Here is a 21003-nt window from a genome sequence, read left to right as displayed (position 1 = left end):
TAATACCACGTTCAAAGGCACTGAAATGTTGATAACCTGCCACTGTAGCAGCAGACTGAACTTCACTATAGACTGGTACAGACAAATGTAGATTAGTACAGACTGGTGCACACAAACGCAGACAGACTAATCGGAGGTCTGTACACTCGTTATAATATCTCGGCGTTTATGTATCACTGCGCGAGTGTGATCCGCTAGGAGAAAAGGTTCTACGTAAGCAGCAGTCTCATTGGCTGCGTTACGTATTAATACGCGGATTGGCGGAAGCAGAATTTGGTCTGTGTCTATGGAAGCGCCATCTCGTAGTGCAGAGACGGATGAGCGATGCGCCTGCGCTGTTGTGCTTAGCGGGGCGCGCTCTAGTGGGAAAGTTGTGTACGCGCTGACTACGCGGAACTATGTACACAACATAAGTGAATTCGAGGATGGGCGGATTGCTGGTGCAAATATGGCGGGTGCTTCTTTAACCAAGAGAGGCGAATTGTCTAGTGTCTGAAGAGGTTCCGTATCATAGATTTATACTGCATACCGGGAAAACAGAAGAACATGATCCGCTAAACTGCAAGGAGCACGAAAGTGTGTGTTAAGTGAGAGTGCCGGACGATCGTTGAAGAGGGTGACAGTTGCAAAAATCACTGCTGAACTGAACGTGGCACTCGCAAATCCTGTCAGCACCAAAACAACGTGAGCGGAGATCTTCAAGCCCCGATCTGCACGGCCTGCTGGAATTCCAACCATTCATCAGTGATGCAAATGTCCCCAACGGGAAAAAGTGATACCGAGGCCATAAAACGTGGACTGTGGGGGAGTGGAAGAAAGTTGTTAGGTTGGCTGAGTCTTGTATCACACTGTTTCCAACCCCAGGCCAAATATACTGGCTCTGATCCCTATGGGACTTAACTTCTGAGGTCATCAGTCCCCTAGAACTTAGAACTGCTTTAACCTAACTAACCGAAGGACATCACACACATCCATGCCCGAGGCAGGATTCGAACCTGCGACCGTAGCGGTCACGCGGCTCCAGACTGTAGCGCCTAGTGCCGCTCGGTCACTGCGGCCGGCCCCAATATACTTTCCAGGATTAAAGAATGGTGGCGATTTGGGGCAGGATATTGCATGGGCTGCATGGATACTCTGTTGGCTGGTTGCTTCATTTGGGGGAGGTGCACACAGCGAGGTCACCGGTCCCACCAGATTGTTGAAGGACAGGGAAGTAAGTCGACCGTGCCCTTTCAATGCAACCATCCCGGCAGTTGCCTGAAGCTATTTAGGGAAATCACGAAAATCCTGTATTAGGATAGCCAGACGGGAGTTTGATCGCTTTGTCCAGGACAGGCTTTGTGAGCACGAGGACCAAACGTGATCGCGACAGTCACCGTATCTCAATACTGAGCCTCAGTGGTTTACTTAAGAGAGAAGGGTGCGTGATCGCTGTCCACCTCCATCATCGTTTCCTGAATCTGCAACTATTTTGCAGGAAGAACGTTGTTCGCGTCCCTTGAAAATCGTGTGCAACCTGTATTTATCCATTGCGAGGCCACTGGAAGGTATTTTACATACCAACAGTGTTCCTACTTCGTATTAGGTTTGGTACTTTGTTGTGGTTTTGGTGTTTCTGTACCTTTGCCAATCCCCTGTACGACACAGCTTCCTATTAATACTGATTGGGGGAATAAGATAAGAATGTAAATATTGATGCGACAAGTGTGTATGAAAGCACAATGAACAAAATAGTTGTCGTCCACATAGGAGAGCACAATAGCCACTGCGGATCACTTCAGATGGTGTACAGTTGCTTTCAGGTGGGCCTGTGACCGTCAACCATAGCAGTGAAATGATGTACCGGGTGATCCAAAAGTCAGTATAAATTTGAAAACTTAATAAACCACGGAATAATGTAGACAGAGAGGTAAAAATTGACACACATGCTTGGAATGACATGGGGTTTTATTAGAACAAAAAAAACAAAGTTCACAAAATGTCCGATAGATGGCCCTGGGCAGCAAAACTGCGACCGTGACGGGTGAGAGGTACGCTGATATGTTAGAGTATCGCATCATCCCCAGCCTGGCTGATAAACACCTGCTGAAACGTACGATATTCATGCAGGATGGCGCTCCACCCCACGTTGCTAGATGCATGAAAGATCTCTTGCGCGCGTCGTTTGGTGATGATCGTGTGCTCAGCCGCCACTTTCGTCATGCTTGGCCTCCCAGGTCCCCAGACCTCGGTGCATGCGATTATTGGCTTTGGGGTTATCTGAAGTCGCAAGTGTATCGTGATCGACCGACATCTCTAGGGATGCTGAAAGGCAACATCCGACGCCAATGCCTCACCATAACTCCGGTCATGCTGTACAGTGCCGTTTCACAACATTATCCCTCGACTACAGCTGTTGTGACGAGTGATGGTCAACATATTGAGCATTTCCTGTAAAGAACATCATCTTTGATTTGTCTTACTTTGTTATGCTAATTATTGCTATTCTGATTAGATGAATCGCCATCTGTCGGACGCTATTCGAATGTTTGTATTTTTTTTGTTCTAATAAAACCCCATGTCATTCCAAGCATGTATGTCAATTTGCACCTCTCTCTCTCTACATTATTCCGTGATTTATTCAGTTTTCTAATTTATACTGACTTTTTGATCACCCAGTATATGTAAACGTTGGATCTGTGGAATTTCAGCAGTGAGACGTGGATGCCTCGATCGTGACAGAAAGTAACTATCATGTACAGTTACATCCATGTCCACACAGTATACGGAGTTGTCTGATTTGTTAATGTAGCAGTGCGGACAGCGCAACGTGTCTACAAGGGATGGGATACCAAACGTACCATGTCTCAAAGAGTAATAACAGTGGTAGTAAAAAGATGCTAACATGCAAAGACCAATGCCGAGTTTCACAGCTTACCAGTAACAGTCGGTTTCATATCCACCAGGAATTGCTGCTGTCATTGAGTACCAGTCACTTTCAGTCAATTTGTAGATTAAGACACAAATTAATTACAGACATCGGCTGCAAGTGAGCACTGATTTAAATTAATGGGGAAAGTCGAAAATTTCCGCCTGGCTGGGATTTAAACCCAGGTCTCCTGATTACTAGGCAGGTGTCTATCCAGACGCAGTGGTCATTGCAGCTGCACAGACTATCTTAGCTCGCCTCCCATCAGATTCAAATTAAATCCTCGATTCATGTAAGAGTTCGAGCCTGGAGGGCATCCTCTCTGAAGAGATAACCGGCCATCCTCTGTCCTTTTATATATATATATATATATATATATATATATATATATATATATATATATATATATATATATAAGCCAGGATTTTTTATTTCATTGTCCTTCATGAGCAAGTGATGCTGTTTCTTTTCCTTATGGTGAGCATCCAACAAATAGACAATAGCCATGTTGACAGCGCTGGTCCCATTCATTCCTCGCTTGACGCCCTATCAGGACGCGACTGGCCCACGAAATCATCCGATTTCAATCAACTGAAACATTTCTGGGACTTCTTAGAACAGATGGTGATATGTAGCAACCAACATTTTAGCTATGTGATAACTATATAGGGTACACTGGTCAATGAGTGGCTTCAGCTGAATGCGTAAGACGTAAAGCATCTCGTGTATTCGCTTGCACCCCAGATGAAGGACACTGCCAAGGTTAGAGACTGTGCTGGATAGTAGTAGCGTAATGTCTACTGAGGGTAACAGACATTATTTTCGGCGGTATCCCAGAAATGTTGCAACGAACTTTGAGGGGAGCATGTCTTGAGGGAAAAATTGAGGACAGCAACTTGTATCCAGAAATTTCATCCAACAACACTACAGAGCACCACATCTATAGAACACAGGGTCTGTCTATACAGGAGATATCTCCACCCCAGCGGTCTCAGTCCAGAACTGCGCGACTGCTACGGTCGCAGGTTCGAATCCTGCCTCGGGCATGTATGTGTGTGATGTCTTTCTGTTAGTTAGGTTTAAGTAGTTCTACGTTCTAGGGGACTGATGACCACAGATGTTAAGTCCCATAGTGCTCAGAGCCATCTGAACCATTTGAATAACAACTCTGAATAAGAAAAAAAAACATTACAGCACTCTCTGCCTGTGGTCTGTCAGTGCAGTGTGTCACATTTGCTGCTGAAGGGGTGGCCTACTGACAGGCGCAAGCGCCTATAATTTCAACCCTCTATAGCATCGTTGGGTGGCAGTTCTGGACACGGGTTTCTGTCACCAATTTGTTTCTCAAGACACCCTCTGCAACTCCTCAAAGTTTATCACAACATTCCTGAGACACCCAGTATTATTTCTAAAGCAACAATCATTTCATCTCCCTGACACACAGTTTTAATGAACTATCCTGTGCAAGTTTCATATATTTTGAAAATAAAATATGTTATGATCCAGTGATCTATCGTGAGCCAACATATCACTACTCAAGTGCTACTACCTACCCATCAGGACCTTGTTGAATTGCTCTGATATTAGATTGTGTGGCATGCTAATGATGGAACAACCTACTACAATATGTCTATGGAAGCCAAAAGTTAGTGTTTTGCAGTAGATAGAAGAACAGAAATAAAGTAAGAAAAAATTAAAGGAGTTGCGAAGATATAGTAGTATACAGCTCACGTTTGTTTTAGAGATGGTACTCTCTTGCCCTCTATTGCCTGAAAGCCTGAGTGCATTGCCATTCATGTAGATACCTACAGGTAACATGGAATCGAAGCTACAGAGCTCTCCTGAAGATAAAACTCGACTTGCAGTTACCAGAAAAATACTGCTGGTACCGGGAAGAATCAATGATCGAACCCAGAACTTACTCTGAAAGTGTTGTTAATAAAAATTCTCCATTTAAACTAGACTGAACTGCATGTGACTGCTTTAGTCTTTAATAAAACTTGCATCTGACTGCGTATTTAACTGAACTGAACTTTATCTGACTGCATTAAAATATTGTTAGAAAATTAATACTCAAAATACACATCTGACTGCATGAAAGTTTAGTAGTAAAAATAAATGAAAGTCACCAACCTGCATCTGACTGCATCTGTGGACTTAGCTCGTGCACTCCTTCCGGTTTAGCTGATAATAAAACATACATTCAACTCAGCCGTAGTGCAATGGCATAAAACTGTCATTCTAGATAACTTTACTCATTTTGGCCCTGTTTGTTACTTAATAAAAATTCTGTCCTGATCTGAATAATTTGCCAACTGTGCAATGGCACATAGCTTATTTTACTCTGATAAATGAAATTATTACCTTTACTCATGGGAACTTTACTTTAATGTACCTTTCGGTTCATTGCAAGCACAGGGTGCGGAGAACGACATAAGGTGTGACGTGAAACTCTAATTTTATCTCAAAAATATTTATTGTTCAAACTTTTAAGGCACATGTGAAAAATTAAAAAAATTTTTTATAGCATGGATTTAATAGAAAGTTTCACAAAACGCTTATTGCATCAACAATGGGATTTCTCTCTAGCTTTCAGACATTATTTAACCAAAGAAAACCTATTTTATTAATTATTCTTTCTAGTTTACCCAGGTATGTGCAGAGTTTCGCTCAATATATAGCTTATTATGTGTGTAGCGCCAATTCTTACTTTGATGCTGTCACGACCCGGCTGCCTCCTGCAGGCATCTAGCTCCGACTCGAAACATGTCTGCTGTCTCTGCGCATCTCCTCACCACTACTCAAACTTTTACCGCGTGTACCTAGTTCTGTTAGCTGTCAATGATCTTACTACTCGAAGATGTACTACTCGTCCAACCTTGCGGTTGGGAACTATCGTCATTTTTCACTGGCTCTATCCTGATCGAATCTCAGCACATACCTTCCAACTTTGAATCTCTTCTACCACACAATGATATGGACTCTGTTGTCTAGTCGCCGTGGTTGTTGGCTGCTGGTGTGGGACTCAGAGTTTCTATTATCAAAGAGCTGTTCACATTATTCGCCGGTGAGGACTGGACTGGCACCCACGCATCCACGAGGGGAAAGAGGAAAACTTAAAAAAGGGGACGGTAACATAGAACCGAAAGGACTTTCCCTTGCTGGAAGCCAACATTTTACTGAACCACCACCAGGCGCCACGACATACGCAATGAACTGCAAACAGTAATATCTGAATTAAAAGTTGATTTCACAAGTAAATTTCTGCCTGCCAGCTGACGGACGTGCGTGCCTCTGGTCCAACTGGCCGCCTAGGCCCGCAGCCACCTGCGGCAGCACTGCCAGCTATTTCCGTCGCCGCCGTCTGCGGACGTGAGATAAGGCCGTGGGTACTCACAGCGGCCGCCAGAGCTGCGCGCCGCAGATACGAAGCGGGAATTTTAATTTTTCATTGCCCTTTTTACGACGGGGTTTCTGCTGGGCCAGGCGCTGACGTCCGCGTCGCACGCCACTTCGCTGGTTCAGCTTCACACCCACTGCCGCTGGCGACCTCCCTAAAAATGCTTACGGCCCCTCCGTGTGGACAGAGGTACGTTCACTGCGTCTCCAGTTCCTCTCGCAGATAACGACCACCACCAGACATGCTGATCTTAAACCGAGACTGTTGTTAAATCTGTGTTGCAAGGGATTTTTTTTTTTTTTTTTTTTTTTTTTTTTTTTTTTTTTTTTTTTTGCAGCTATGAGTTATTGCCATTAAGTTCGTAAACCTATACGTCTTATACACTGAAGAGCCAAAGAAACTGGCACACCTTCCTAATATCGTGTAGGGTCCTCGAGAGCAAACAGAAGTGCCGCAAAACATCGCGTGGCATGGACTCGGCTAATCTCTGAAGAAGTGTTGGAGGGAATTGACACCATGAACACTGCAGGGATGTTCATAAATCCGTAAGAGTATGAGGGGGTGGAAGATCTCTTCTGAAAAGCACACTCCAAGGCATCCCATATATGCTTAATAATGAGACTCTCTGGAAGATTAAAACTGGGTGCCCGACCGAGACTCGAGCTCGGGACCTTTGCCTTACGCGGGCAAGTTCTCTACCATCTGAGCTACCGAAGTACGACTCACGCCCAGTCCTCACAGCTTTACTTTTGCCAGTATCTCGTCTCCTACCTTCCAAACTCCGCTGCAGAGTGAAAATCTCATTCTGGAAACATTCCCCATGCTGTGGCTAAGCCACGTCTCCGCAGTATCCTTTCTTTCAGGAGTGCTAATTCTGCAAGGTTTGCAGGAGAGCTTCTGTAAAGTTTGGAAGGTAGGAGACGAGATACTGGCAGAAGTTAAGCTGCGAGGACTGGGCGTGAGTCGTGCTTCGGTAGCTCAGATGGTAGAGCACTTGCCTACGAAAGCAAAGGTCTCGAGTTCGAGTCTCGGTGGGGGACACAGTTTTACTCTGCCAGGAAGTTTCATTATTGAGCACATATGGGATGCCTTGGAGTGTGCTTTTCAGAAGAGATCTTCCACCGCCTCATACTCTTACGGGTTTATGGACAGCCCTGCAGTGTTCATGGTGTCAGTTCCCTCCAACACTACTTCAGACATTAGCCGAGTACGTGCGTGTCAACTGTCAGAGTGTTATGTAGACGTATCAGGGGTCCCATATTACTCCAACTGCACATGCCCCACAGCATTACAGAACCTCCATCAGCTTGAGTAGACCCCTGCTGACATGCAGAGTCCATGCTGATCCGCCAGATGATATTTGAAAGGAGACTCGTCCGACCAGGTAACATGTTTCCTCCAGTCATCAACAGTCCAATGTCGGTGTTGTCGGGCCCAGGCGAGGCGTAAAGCTTTGTGTCGTGCAGTCATCAAGGGTAAACGATTGGGCCTTTCGGCTTCGAAAACCCATATCGATGATGTTTCGTTGTGCTGTTCGCAAGCTAACACTTGTTGACGAAATGAATTGTCGTGTGACTAGGGCCTTCCGTCGGGTGGACTGGTCGCTTGGTGCAACTCTTTTTAGTTAACGCCACTTCAGCGGCTTGCGTGTCAATGAGGATGATGTGATGATGAAGACAACACAACACCCAGTCCCTGAGCGGAGAGAATCTCCGACCCAGACGGGAATCGAATCCGTACCCCTTTGCATGGCACCCTGCCGCACTGACCACTTAGCTATCGAGCCGGACATACTTGTTGATGTTCAGCACTAACATCTGCAGCACTTTGCTGAAGGGTTGCACTTCCGTCACTCTGAACGATTCTCTTCAGTCGTCGTTGGTCGATTAGATATTTTACCGGATTCGTGATATTCACGGTACACTCGTGAAATGATCGTACGGGAAAATCGCCACTTTTTCGCTACCTCGGAGATGCTTTGTCCCATCGCTCGTGCGCTGGCTAAAACACCGTGTTCAAACGCACTCAAATCACGGTAACCTGCCATTGTAGCGGCAGTAACCGATCTAACAACTGCACCGGTTACCTGTTGTGTTATATACGCATTGCCTACCGGATCACCGTATTCTGCCTGTTTACGTACCTCTGTATTTGAATACGCATGATTGTGCGTGCACATGTAGCCTTAACGTAGAGACAGAAGAGACGCCATAGGGGACTTTAATTTACACTGAAGCGCTTCAGTGTAAATTCAAGTCCCCTAACGCATCTCTTCTGTCTCTACGTTAAGGCTACATGTGCACGTATAGTTACATTTACCCCGGTGCTTATCAGAGGGTAAGTTGTACCATTACTAGTTATTTCCGTTCCTGATCCACCTGCAAACAGAGCGAGGAAAAATCGACTGTCTGTATGTCTCCGTACGGCCCGTAATCTCTCTTATCTTATGTTCGTGCCCCTTGTACAGAAAATACGTTGGCCGCAGTAGAACTGCTATGCAGTCACCTTCAAATACCGGTTTCCTAAACTTTCTCAATAGCCTTCCTCGACGAACGTCGTCTTACCTACAGGGATTCCCAGTTCCAGATGCATTTCCCTAATACTTGCGTGTTACGGAACCTACTGGCAACAAATCTAGCAGCCAGGTACTCAGTTGCTACGAAAACTTCTCTTAACACTTTGGTGGATATCCCATGCACTAGAGCAGTATTCGAGAATGCGATCCACCAGTGTTCTGTATGATGTCTCCGTGGCTCTCCCAATAAACCGAAGGCGACCATTGACCTCCTCTCCTACAATATTTATACAGGGTGAGTCACCTAACATTACCGCTGGGTATATTTCGTAAACCACATCAAATACTGACGAATCGATTCCACGGACCGAACGTGAGGAGAGGGGCTAGTGTAACTGTTTAATACAAACCATAAAAAAATGCACGGAAGTATGTTTTTCTTACAAACCTACGTTTTTTTAGTTTTGTTAGCACATCTGAAAATATAAACAAATACTTAATCAGTACCGTTTGTTGCATTGTAAAATGTTAATTACATCCGGAGATATTGTAACCTAAAGTTGACGCTTGAGTACCACTCCTCCGCTGTTCGATTGTCTGTATCGGAGAGCACCGAATTATGTAGGGATCCAAAGGGAACGGTGATGGACCTTAGGTACAGAAGAGACTGGAACAGCACATTACGTCCACATGCTAACACCTTTTTATTGGTCTTTTTCACTGACCGTACCGAGCTACTGAGCGTCTCTCCTGCAGAGTCTTCCACTGGAGTTTATCTGTCATCTCCGTAACGCTTTCGCAATTACTAAATGATCGTGTAACGAAGCGCGCTGCTCTCCGTTGGATCTTATCTATCTCTTCTATCAACCCTATCTGGTACGGATCCCACACTTCTGAGCAGTATTCCAGCAGTGGGCGAACAAGCGTACTGTAACCTACTTCCTTTGTTTTCGGATTGTATTTCCTTAGATTCTTCCCATGAATCTCAGTCTGGCATCTGCTTTACCGACGATCAACTTTATATGATCATTCCATTTTAAATCACTCCTAATGCGTAGTCCCAGATAATTTATGGAAGTAACTGCTTCCAGTTGCTGACCTGCTGTTTTGTGGCTACATCTACATCTACATCTACATCCATACTCCGCAAGCCACCTGACGGTGTGTGGCGGAGGGTACCCTGAGTACCTCTATCGGTTCTCCCTTCTATTCCAGTCTCGTTTTGTACGTGGAAAGAAGGATTGTCGGTATGCTTCTGTGTGGGCTCTAATCTCTCTGATTTTATCCTCATGGTCTCTTCGCGAGATATACGTAGGAGGGAGCAATATACTGCTTGACTCTTCGGTGAAGGTATGTTCTCGAAACTTTAACAAAAGCCCGTACCGAGCTACTGAGCGTCTCTCCTGCAGAGTCTTCCACTGGAGTTTATCTATCATCTCCGTAACGCTTTCGCAATTACTAAATGATGACGGCTGCTTTGTCAAAGAAAACGAATATTTCTAGATAGTTCAGATTTTGCACGCGACCAGGTGCTACATCTCAGCAGCAAATTCGTGGTGAAGCTGAAAGTCGTTTCGCTTCAGCGCTTGTATTGTCAGAGAATTTTAAGCGTGCAGTTGAAGTAGTTTATGCAGCAACTTGTGAGCTGTTGAGCCAGAGATCTTTAGCTCAAAGAAGTAACTTTGATGGGCTTCTTTGAAAGTTTCTCTGACCTCCTCTACTATTTCATCAGATGTGCGTTCTCTGCCAGAAACTGATTGTCTGTATACATCGCCAGTGGCCAGTAACTTGTCATACCAAGCCTTAACCAACAGAAAAGCTAGTGGTTTCCGTTGAAATTCACGTCGTAAATTTCTTTGGACAGCAAAAGGTGATTTCGTTTGCATACGCCACGTGATGGAGATTAGGCTCTATCTTCGGGTGTGGTAATTTCTGGTAATTATTTCGTACGTGAATCGATACAAAAGAAATCCTTTGGGAAAAAAAGGCAAAACTTTTCGATTTGCTCTATATGGTCCTGCGAAGCACAAGTACCTATATACCGTCATTTTGTTTCATTGCATTTTCAAGTCATAGAGGTTTTTGTGGAGACCGTGTAGTCCACACTAGTGATTTTTATTCATATCAGAAAACACTGCTGTCATCAACCTTCCTGTAGAAGGCCTTTTTTTGGCCGTAGATGAAAATGGATGCTTCCACACCACTCTCTGCCGCTTACTCTGGTTGGATGTGATGGACCCACCTCTGACCAAAGCTTACTATGCGACTGACGTAATCTTTTAGTTCCCTTTCAAATCACCTTAAGCGATTTCGACAGTTCCAGACGTTCCTACTTATGTTCTTCCGTCAGTTGGCGAAGTAACCAACGAGCACTAAGTTAGAGAATCGTGGCGATTGGAAATGCAGAAGTGTGACTAAAGTTCAACTCATGCGCTAGTCCTTCCTCTGTGGTGTTTTGGAGCTACACATTGTATGCATAAACTCCATAGTCTGTAAGTCATTGTAGCCATTCGTAGAAAGAGACTTTGGGTACCAAATAAGTTCTGTTTATTACCAATCACTGTCCATCAAATGATGCGAACGCTACCAGCTGAGACACATTCGGGCCATGGAGATCAGAAACGGCACGAATAAAAGGTTAATTTTGACGTCTTGTGTGCATACACAAACAAAACTGAACACGCACAGGAACATTCACACTGATATTCCTGTAAATAGGCATACAGTATATACACTGAAGCGCCAAAGAAAATGAAATAGGCATGCGTATTAAAATACAGAGATATGTAAACAGGCAGAATACTGCGCTGCGCGTGTTTCGCACAGTTGCTACTACTATACAATGGCAGGTTACCAAGATTTAAATAAGTCTGAACGTTGCGTTACAGTGCGTGCACGTCTGATGAAACACAGCACCTCCGAAATAGCGATAAAGTGAGGAATTTCCCGTACGACCATTTCACAAGTGTACCGTGAATATCAGCAATCCGGTAATCCTATCTCCGACATCGCTGCGGCCGGAAAAGGATCCTGCAAGAACGGGAGCAATGACGACTGAAGTGCCTTAATCAACGTGACAGACGCGCAACCCTTCTGCAAAATTGCTACAGATTTCAATGCTGGACCGTCAGCAAGTGTCAGGTGCAAACCATTCAACAAAACATCATCGATATGTTTTTCCGCAACCGAAGGCCCAATCATGTATCATTGATGACTGCACGACAGAAAGCTTCGCGCCTCGCCTGGGTCCGTTAGAAAAATGGTTCAAATGGCTCTGAGCAGTATGGGACTTAACATCTGAGGTCCTCAGTCCCCTAGAACTTTGAACCACATAAACCTAACTAACCTAGGGACATCACACTCGTCCATGCTCGAGGTAGGATTCGAACCTGTGACCGTAGCGGTCGCGCAGTTCCAGACTGTAGCGCTTAGAACCGCTCGGCCACTCCGGCCGGCTTATCATAATTCTATAAAGTCATAATCTGATGTCCTTGCCAGTCCCTTTATTATTAATACTAATGTTGGTAAGCTAACGTGTAAGTGCCCATGTCCTGGCACCTTACAACACATCCGCTGGCCGTCAAACTCCCCAGACATGAAATTTATTGATCATACCTAGGAATCCTTGCCGTGTGATGTTCAGGAGAGAGCTCCATCCCGTCGTACTCTTACGGGTTCATGGACAGCCGTGCAGGATTCATGGTGTCAATTACCTCCTGCACTACTTGAGACATTAGTCGAGTCCATGGCCGGCCAGTGTGGCCGAGCGGTTCTAGTCGCTTCAGTCTGGAACCGCGCGACCACTACGGTCGCAGGTTCGAATCCTGCGTCGGGCATGGAGGTGTGTGCTGTCCTTAGGTTAGTTAGGTTTAAGTAGTTCTAAGTTCTAGGGGACTGATGATGGTTCAAATGGCTCTGAGCAATATGGGACTCAACTTCTGAAGTCATTAGTCCCCTAGAACTTACAACTAGTTAAACCTAACTAACCTAAAGACATCACACTCATCCATGACCCAGGCAGGATTCGAACCTGCGACCGTAGCGGACTCGCGGTTCCAGACTGCAGCGCCTAGAACCGCACGGCCATTTCGGCCGGCTGGGGACTGATGACCTCAGATGTTAAGTCCCATAGTGCTCTGAGCCATTTGAGCCATCCGACTCCATGCCACGTCGTGTTTTGCGTCACTTCTGCGTGGTCGCGGTAGCCCTACGTGATATTAGTAAGTTGTAGCAGTTCTTTGGCTCTCCAGAGTACGGAATAAAATTTGTCCCAAATTAACCCCTTTGTGCTGTCTCCCGGTTCCTAAGACTTTCTCCCCTTCCACCTTGTCTGAATGGGTCAGTAGAACATTTTGCGTCCTGTTTGTTGAAGTGTTCTGCTATCAGTCTGTGGCTGTAGTGGGAGCAGAGGTGACGTCCGGGATGCGCGGTGTGTTGCAGCATGGACAGCGGCGACGACCCCGTGCAGCCGTGGTACGTGGAGGGAGACCCTCCGGAGCGCAACGAACGCGCCCGGCGCGCCTACGAGGCGCTGCTGACGGTGACGGCGGCGACGCCGCGCAGCGACTCCTACCGCAGCTTCTCGCAGCAGGTGAAGGACGTGGCGCGCACCGAGCAGAACTACACGTTCGCCGGCAAGACCATCTCCACGTTCGTCACCGCCTTCTACGATGCCGTCCTGCTGTACGCCATCGCGCTCAACGAGACCCTCTACCACGGCAGCGACGAGATGGACGGCCGTAATATAACCAGGAGGATGTGGAACCGCACCTTTACAGGTACGTTAACAGTAGTGTATTTTATTAACTGTAATTAACCGCCGGAAGATCAATTGTGATTCCGCAGAAATATTAGAACACGTGAGGCAATACTGACCTTACGACTTATCTTAGAAGAAAGATTAAGGAGAAGCAAACCTACGTTTCTGACATTTGTGGACTTAGAGAAAGCTTTTGGCAATGTTGACTGGAGTACTCTCTTTCAAATTATAAGGGTGGCAGGGGCAAAATACAGGGAGCGAAAGGCTATTTACAATTTGTACAGAAACCAGATGGCAGTTATAAGAGTCGAGGGACATGAAAGGGAAGCAGCGGTTGGGAAGGGAGTAAGACAGGGTTGTAGCCTCTCCCCGATGTTATTCAATCTGTATATTGAGACAGCAAAGGACTTGGAAGAGCAGTTGAACGGAATGGATAATATCTGGAAAGGAGGATATAACATGAACATCAACAAAAGCAAAACGAGGATAATTGAATGTTGTCGAATTAAGTTGGGTGATGCTGAGGGAATTATATTAGGAAATGAGACACTTAGAGTAGTAAATGAGTTTTGCTATTTGGGGAGCAAAATAACTTATGATGGTCGAAGTAGAGAGGATATAAAATGTAGACTGGCAATGGCAAGGAAAGCGTTTCTGAAGAAGAGAAATTTGTTAACATCAAGTATAGATTTAAATATCAGGAAGTCGTTTCTGAAAGTATTCGTATGGAGTGTAGCCATGTATGGAAGTGAAACATGGACGATAAATAGTTTGGACAAGAAGAGAAAAGGAACTTTCGAAATGTGGTGCTACAGAAGAATGCTGAAGTTCACATAACTAATGAGGAGGTATTGAATAGAATTGGTGAGAAGAGGATAGAATTGGGGAGAAGAGAAGTTTGTGGCACAACGTGACAAGAAGAAGTGACCGGTTTGTAGGACATGTTCTGAGGCATCAAGGGATCACAAATTTAGCATTGGAGGGCAGCTGGGAGGGTAAAAATCATAGAGGGAGACCAAGAGATGAATAGACTAAGCAGATTCAGAAGAACGTAGGTTGCGGTAAGTACTTATAGATGAAGAGGCTTGCACAGGATAGAGTAGCATGGAGAGCTGCATCAAACCAGTCTCAGGACTGAAGACCACAACAACAACAACAACAATTAACCGCCGCGTGCGGTAGCGTCTTGTCACGGTCTGCGCGGCTGCCTCCGTCGGAGGTTCGAGGCCCCCCTCGGGCATCGGTGTATGTGTTGTCAATAGCGTAAAATAGTTTAAGTTAGATTAGCTTAGGGACCGATGACCTAAGCTGTTTGGTCACATAAGATCTTACCACAAATTTACAAATTTAATTGACTTTAGCGAATTACATTGACCTCGAGCTTATTCTACACTTGTTATGCTATGTTATTGTAACTGGGGACCTAGAAACGACGGAGGGTCTCCGTCAACTCCGCAGTCGCAGTGGTTCTTAAACCCAAGACGACTACCGCAGTCCACTTCAACCACCCGCGGCCCAACACCGAACCCAGGGGTACTGTGCGGTTCGGCCCCCGGTGGACCCCTCAGGGAACGTCTCACACCAGACTAGTGTAACCCCTGTATTTGCGTGGTAGAGTAATGGTGGTGTACGCGTACGTGGAGAACTTGTTTGCGCAGCAATTGCCGACATAGTGTAACCGAGGCGGGATGAGGGGAAACAGCCCGCATTCGCCGAGGCAGATGGAAAACCGCCTAAAAACCATCCACCGACTGGCCGGCTCACCGGACCTCGACACAAGTCCACCGCTCGGATTCGTGCCGGGGATCAGGCGCTCCTTCCCTCCCGGAAAGCCGTGCTTTAGACCGCACGGCCAACCGGGCAGGCTTACCCTACACTTACTACAATTTCTCTGTAGTCTGCAACGTCGAACTCCCGCTAATGTCTGATAAAATACTTCCGAGCTCCCTGCCGCGGCAAGTGGTTTCAATTTTGCGACATTAGTCAGATCGACTGCGTCTACATCTACATCTACGTTTATACTCCGAAAGCTACCCAACGGTGTGTGCCGGAGGGCACTTTACGTGCCACTGTCATTACCTTCCTTTCCTGTTCCACTCGCGTATCGTTCGTGGGAAGAACGACTGCCCCAAAACGTCCGTACAAGCTCTAATGTCTCTAATTTTACATTCGTGATCTCCTCGGGAGGTATAAGTAGGGGGAAGCAATATATTCGATACCTCATCCAGAAACGCACCCTCTAGAAACCTGGACAGCAAGCTACACCGCGATGCAGAGCGTCTGTCTTGCAGAGTCTGCCACTTGAGTTTGCTAAACATCTCCGTAACGCTATCACGCTTACCAAATAACCCTGTGACGAAACGCTCTGCTCTTCTTTGGATCTTCTCTAGCTCCTCTGTCAACCCGACCTGGTACGGATCCCACACTGATGAGCAATACTCAATTACAGGTCGAACGACTGTTTTGTAAGCCTCCTCCTTTCTTCATGGATTACATTTTCTAGGTATTCTCCCAATGAATCTCAACCTGGTACCCGCCTTACCAACAATTAATTTTATATGATCATTCCACTTCAAATCGTTCCGCACGCATACTCCCAGATATTTTACAGAAGTAACTGCTACCAGTGTTTGTTCCGCTATCATATAATCGTACAATAAAGGATCCTTCTTTCTATGTATTCGCAATACATTACATTTGTCTATGTTAAGGGTCAGTTGCCACTCCCTGCACCAAATGCCTATCCGCTGCAGATCTTCCTCCATTTCGCTGCAATTTTCTAATGCTGCAACTTCTCTGTATACTACAACATCATCCGCGAAAAGCCGCATGGAACTTCCGACACTATCTACTAGATCATTTATATACTGAATGATCAAAAAGTTAGTGTAAATTTGAAAATTGAATAAATCACGGAATGATGTAGATAGAGAGGTACAAATTGACACACATGCTTGGAATGACATGGGGTTTTAATATAACCAAAAAAATACAAACTTTCAAAAAATGTCCAACAGATGGCTCTACATCTGATCAGAATAGCAATAATTAGCATAACAAAGTAAGACAAAGCAAAAATGATGTTCTTTACAGGAAATGCTCAATATGTCCACCATCATTCCACAACAATAGCTGTAGTCGAGGAATAATGTTGTGAACAGCATTGTAAAGCATGTCCGTAGTTATGGTGAGGCATTGGCGTCGGATGTTGTCTTTCAGCATCGCTAGAGATGTCTGTCGATTACGATACACTTGCGACTTCAGATAACCCCAAAGCCAATAATCGCATGGGGACCTGGGAGACCAAGCACGATGAAAGTGGCGGCTGAGCACAGGATCATCACCAAACGACGTGCGCAAGAGGTCTTTCACACGTCTAGCAATACTTTTTTCGGTTCTGATAAAACCCCATATCATTCCACGCATGTGTGTCAATTTTTAGCTCTCTATCTACATTATGCAGCGGTTTATTAAGTTTTCAAATTTATACTGACTTTTTGATCACCCGGTATATTGTGAAAAGCAATGGTCCCATAACACTCCCCTGTGGCACGCCAGAGGTTACTTTAACGTCTGTAGACGTCTCTCCATTGAGAACAACCTGCTGTGTTCTGTTTGCTAAAAACTCTTCAATCCAGCCACACAGTTGGTATGATATTCCGCAGGCTCTTAACTTTGTTTATCAGGCGACAGTGTGGAACTGTATCGAACGCCTTCCGGAAGTCAAGGAAAATGGCATCTACCTGGGAGCCTGTATCTAATATTTTCTGGGTCTCATGAACAAATAAAGCTAGCTGGGTCTCACACAATCGCTGTTTCCGGAATCCATGTTGATTCCTACAGAGTAGATTCTGGGTTTTCAGAAATGACATGATACGCGAGCAAAAAACATGTTCTAAAATTCTACAACAGACTGATGTCAGAGATATAGGCCTATAGTTTTGCGCATCTGCTCGACCACCCTTCTTCAAAACTGGAACTGCCTGTGCTCTTTTCCAATCATTTGGAACTTTCCGTTCCTCTAGTGACTTGCGATACACAGCTGTTTGAAGGGGGGGGGGGGGGGGCAAGTTCTTTTGCATATTCTGTGTAGAATCGAATTGGTATCCCGTCAGGTCCAGTGGACTTTCCTCTATTGGGTGATTTCAGTTGCTTTTCTATTGCTTGGACACTTATTTCGATGTCAGCAATTTTTTCATTTGTGCGAGGATTTAGAGAAGGAACTGCAGTGCGGTCTTTCTCAGTGGAACAGCTTTGGAAAAAGGTGTTTAGTATTTCAACTTTACGCGTGTCATCCTCTGTTTCAATGCCATTATCATGTCTAGTGTCTGGATATGCTGTTTCGATTTACTTACTGATTTAACGAAAGACGAGAACTTCTTACAATTTTTGGTCAAATCGGTACATAAAATTTTACTTCAGAATTCACTTAACGGTTCACGCATAGCCCTCCTTACGCTAACTTTGACATTGTTTAGCTTCTGTTTGTTTGAGAGGTCTTGGCGTCGCGATGAGGAGCCCATTAGCTCCAGTTATAGCCATTCTGTTTATGAAATACGAGCGTCACTCCAAAAGAAATGCACACTATTTTTGTAAAAATACAGTTTTCATTCTGCATATGTGAAAGTTTTACAGTGTGTAGATACATCCTTCCCGCTTGTTTTCAAACTTAGTTCAACATGTTCCCGTGAGTGGCGCCGTTACAGCATGTCTTCAAGATGGCTGCTACACTTGACGTTCGTCAGAGGCAACGTGCCGTCATAGAATTCCTGTGCTGTGAAAGCGAGACAGTGGGAAACATCCACAAGAGGTTGAAAAAGGTGTATGGAGAGGCTGCTGTCGATCGTAGCACAGTTAGCCAGTGGGCAAGCAAGTTACGTGATGAAAGCGGGCACGGCAATATTGAGAATTGTCCTCGCAGCAGCAGGTCTCGTACTGCACACACTCCAGACAATGTGCAGAGAGTCAACGATTTAGTGACAGCTGACAGACGCATCATAGTGAACGAATTGTCACCCTACGTTGGGATAGGGGAAAGAAAGTGTTTGCAGAATACTTAAAGTGTTGGCGTTAAAAATAGTTTGTGCAAAGTGGGTTCCCAGGATACTGACAGTGGCTCACAAAGAAACAAGAAAAACGGTATGCAGTGAACTTTTGTAACAGTACGAGAATGGTGTAGATGAATTTCTTGGAAGAGTTGTGACAGGTGATGAAACATAGCTCCATCATTTTTCACCAGAGACAACCAGAGGCAATCAGTGGAGTGGCATCGTGCAAATTCACCCAAGAAAATCAAATTCAAAACCACACCTTCTGCTGCAAAAGTGATGGCTATGGTGTGTTTCGATTCCCAAGGACTCTTGCTTGTGGACATCATGTCAAGTGCAACCACAATAAATTGTCATGCATATGTGACGACACTGAAGAAACTTCTAGCTCGACTGAGTCGTGTTCGACCACATCGGCAAAAGCAGGATGTTTTGCTGTTGCACGACAATGCACGGCCACATGCCAGTCAAAAAACCATGGAAGCGATCACAAAACTCGGATGGACAACACTGAAACACCCGCCTTACAGTCCTGACCTGGCTCCATGTGACTCTCATCTCTTTGGGAAACTGAAAGACTCTCTTCGTGGAACAAGATTCGAAGATGATGATCCTTTGTGCACGCCGCCAAACAGTGGCTCCAACAGGTTGGTCCAGAATTTTACCGTGCGGGTATACAGGCGCTGGTTCCAAGATGGTGTAAGGCATTTGAGAGGGATGGAAATTATGTGGAGAAATGAAAATATTGTTCCTAAAGGATATATCTATACACCGTAAAACTTTCAAACATGTAGAATAAAAGATGGATTTAAAATAAACAGTGTGCATTTCTTTCGGAGTGACCCTCGCATTTAGACGACATCGCCCTGGACACGGCTTTGCAAGGCCTACTTGCTTTTGTTGTTACCTTCTTTGTCTGGCCTCATGGACGAACAATGCTGGGAGAATTCTTGTTCCACAACAGCATCCACGACCACATCAAATTCACGATGGAGGTAGAGACAGATGGTACCTTGCCGTTACTTGATGTCATCGCCTGCCGTAAAACAAATGTGTGTCTCAGTACAGTGTTTACCGGAAACTCACCTACACAGGCCTATATCTGCACGTTAACAGCTGTCACCATCCGTCACAGACAGCTTTGGTCTGTAGATCCTGGTGCACCTATCGCAAATGGTCTCATACTACAAACCTGCAGAAGGAACTGAGCCACTTACGGAGAGTATTCAAGGAAATCAGATACAACAACCACTACATTGCCAAGCCATCTTGCCGAAAACACGGAAGCAGAAGCGCCCCGACGGGGACTCGTAGAAGCGTACGTTTCTGACGTACTGCGACTTAGTAAGAGGAGAGATTAGCTGGCTCTTAAACATGTGTAAAATATTCAGTTTGCAGGGCTCAAACAACATCTCGGCAACTCACGAGACGTGTGACAGACGACTTGGGCCTCAAACGCCAGTAGTGTATCAGATTCAGTGTGGGTGTGGACAGTTTATGTTGGACAGACTGTGCGTACTACTGAACAGTGGTGTGTCGAACGCGAGAGATGCTGTCGCCTTCGGTGCCCTCAGAAATCAGCGGTAGCAGAGAATGCTGTAGAAAACGGACATCGAACATTGTTTTGCATTCGAAGAGATCTGTTATTACACGGACTAATGCTTTCTGGAATAGCGGAATAAAAGAAGCAATAGAAATAAAAATTTCCAGCAATACCCTTAATAACAACTGTGGCCTGCAATTAAATCGGGCTTTGGAGACAGATCGGAAGTTTGAAACGGGCACGGCGGGCGCGCAATGAATGTACACTCCTGGAAATTGAAATAAGAACACCGTGAATTCATTGTCCCAGGAAGGGGAAACTTTATTGACACATTCCTGGGGTCAGATACATCACATGATCACACTGACAGAACCACAGGCACATAGACACAGGCAACAGAGCATGCACAATGTCGGCACTAGTACAGTGTATATCCACCTTTCGCAGCAATGCAGGCTGCTATTCTCCTATGGAGACGATCGTAGAGATGCTGGATGTAGTCCTGTGGAACGGCTTGCCATGCCATTTCCACCTGGCGCCTCAGTTGGACCAGCGTTCGTGCTGGACGTGCAGACCGCGTGAGACGACGCTTCATCCAGTCCCAAACATGCTCAATGGGGGACAGATCCGGAGATCTTGCTGGCCAGGGTAGTTGACTTACACTTTCTAGAGCACGTTGGGTGGCACGGGATACATGCGGACGTGCATTGTCCTGTTGGAACAGCAAGTTCCCTTGCCGGTCTAGGAATGGTAGAACGATGGATTCGATGACGGTTTGGATGTACCGTGCACTATTCAGTGTCCCCTCGACGATCACCAGAGATGTACGG

General features: G+C 45.5%; 1 protein-coding gene across 2 annotated transcripts in view; it reads left to right on the top strand.

The window, feature by feature from the left end:
- Nucleotides 1-21003, top strand: part of LOC126266758 (atrial natriuretic peptide receptor 1-like) — a 1377759-nt gene that overhangs the window by 761257 nt on the left and 595499 nt on the right. For both annotated transcript variants that reach the window (XM_049971275.1, XM_049971274.1), the window contains exon 5: nt 13264-13601. In XM_049971275.1, the coding sequence (XP_049827232.1) occupies nt 13264-13601 (338 nt within the window). The remainder of the gene's footprint in view (nt 1-13263; nt 13602-21003) is intronic.

Source organism: Schistocerca gregaria, chromosome 4, assembly GCF_023897955.1.
Source record: "Schistocerca gregaria isolate iqSchGreg1 chromosome 4, iqSchGreg1.2, whole genome shotgun sequence".
Taxonomy (NCBI): domain Eukaryota; kingdom Metazoa; phylum Arthropoda; class Insecta; order Orthoptera; family Acrididae; genus Schistocerca; species Schistocerca gregaria.
The sequence above is the reverse complement of the archived record's forward strand: the minus strand, read 5'-3'. Positions and strand labels throughout refer to the sequence as shown.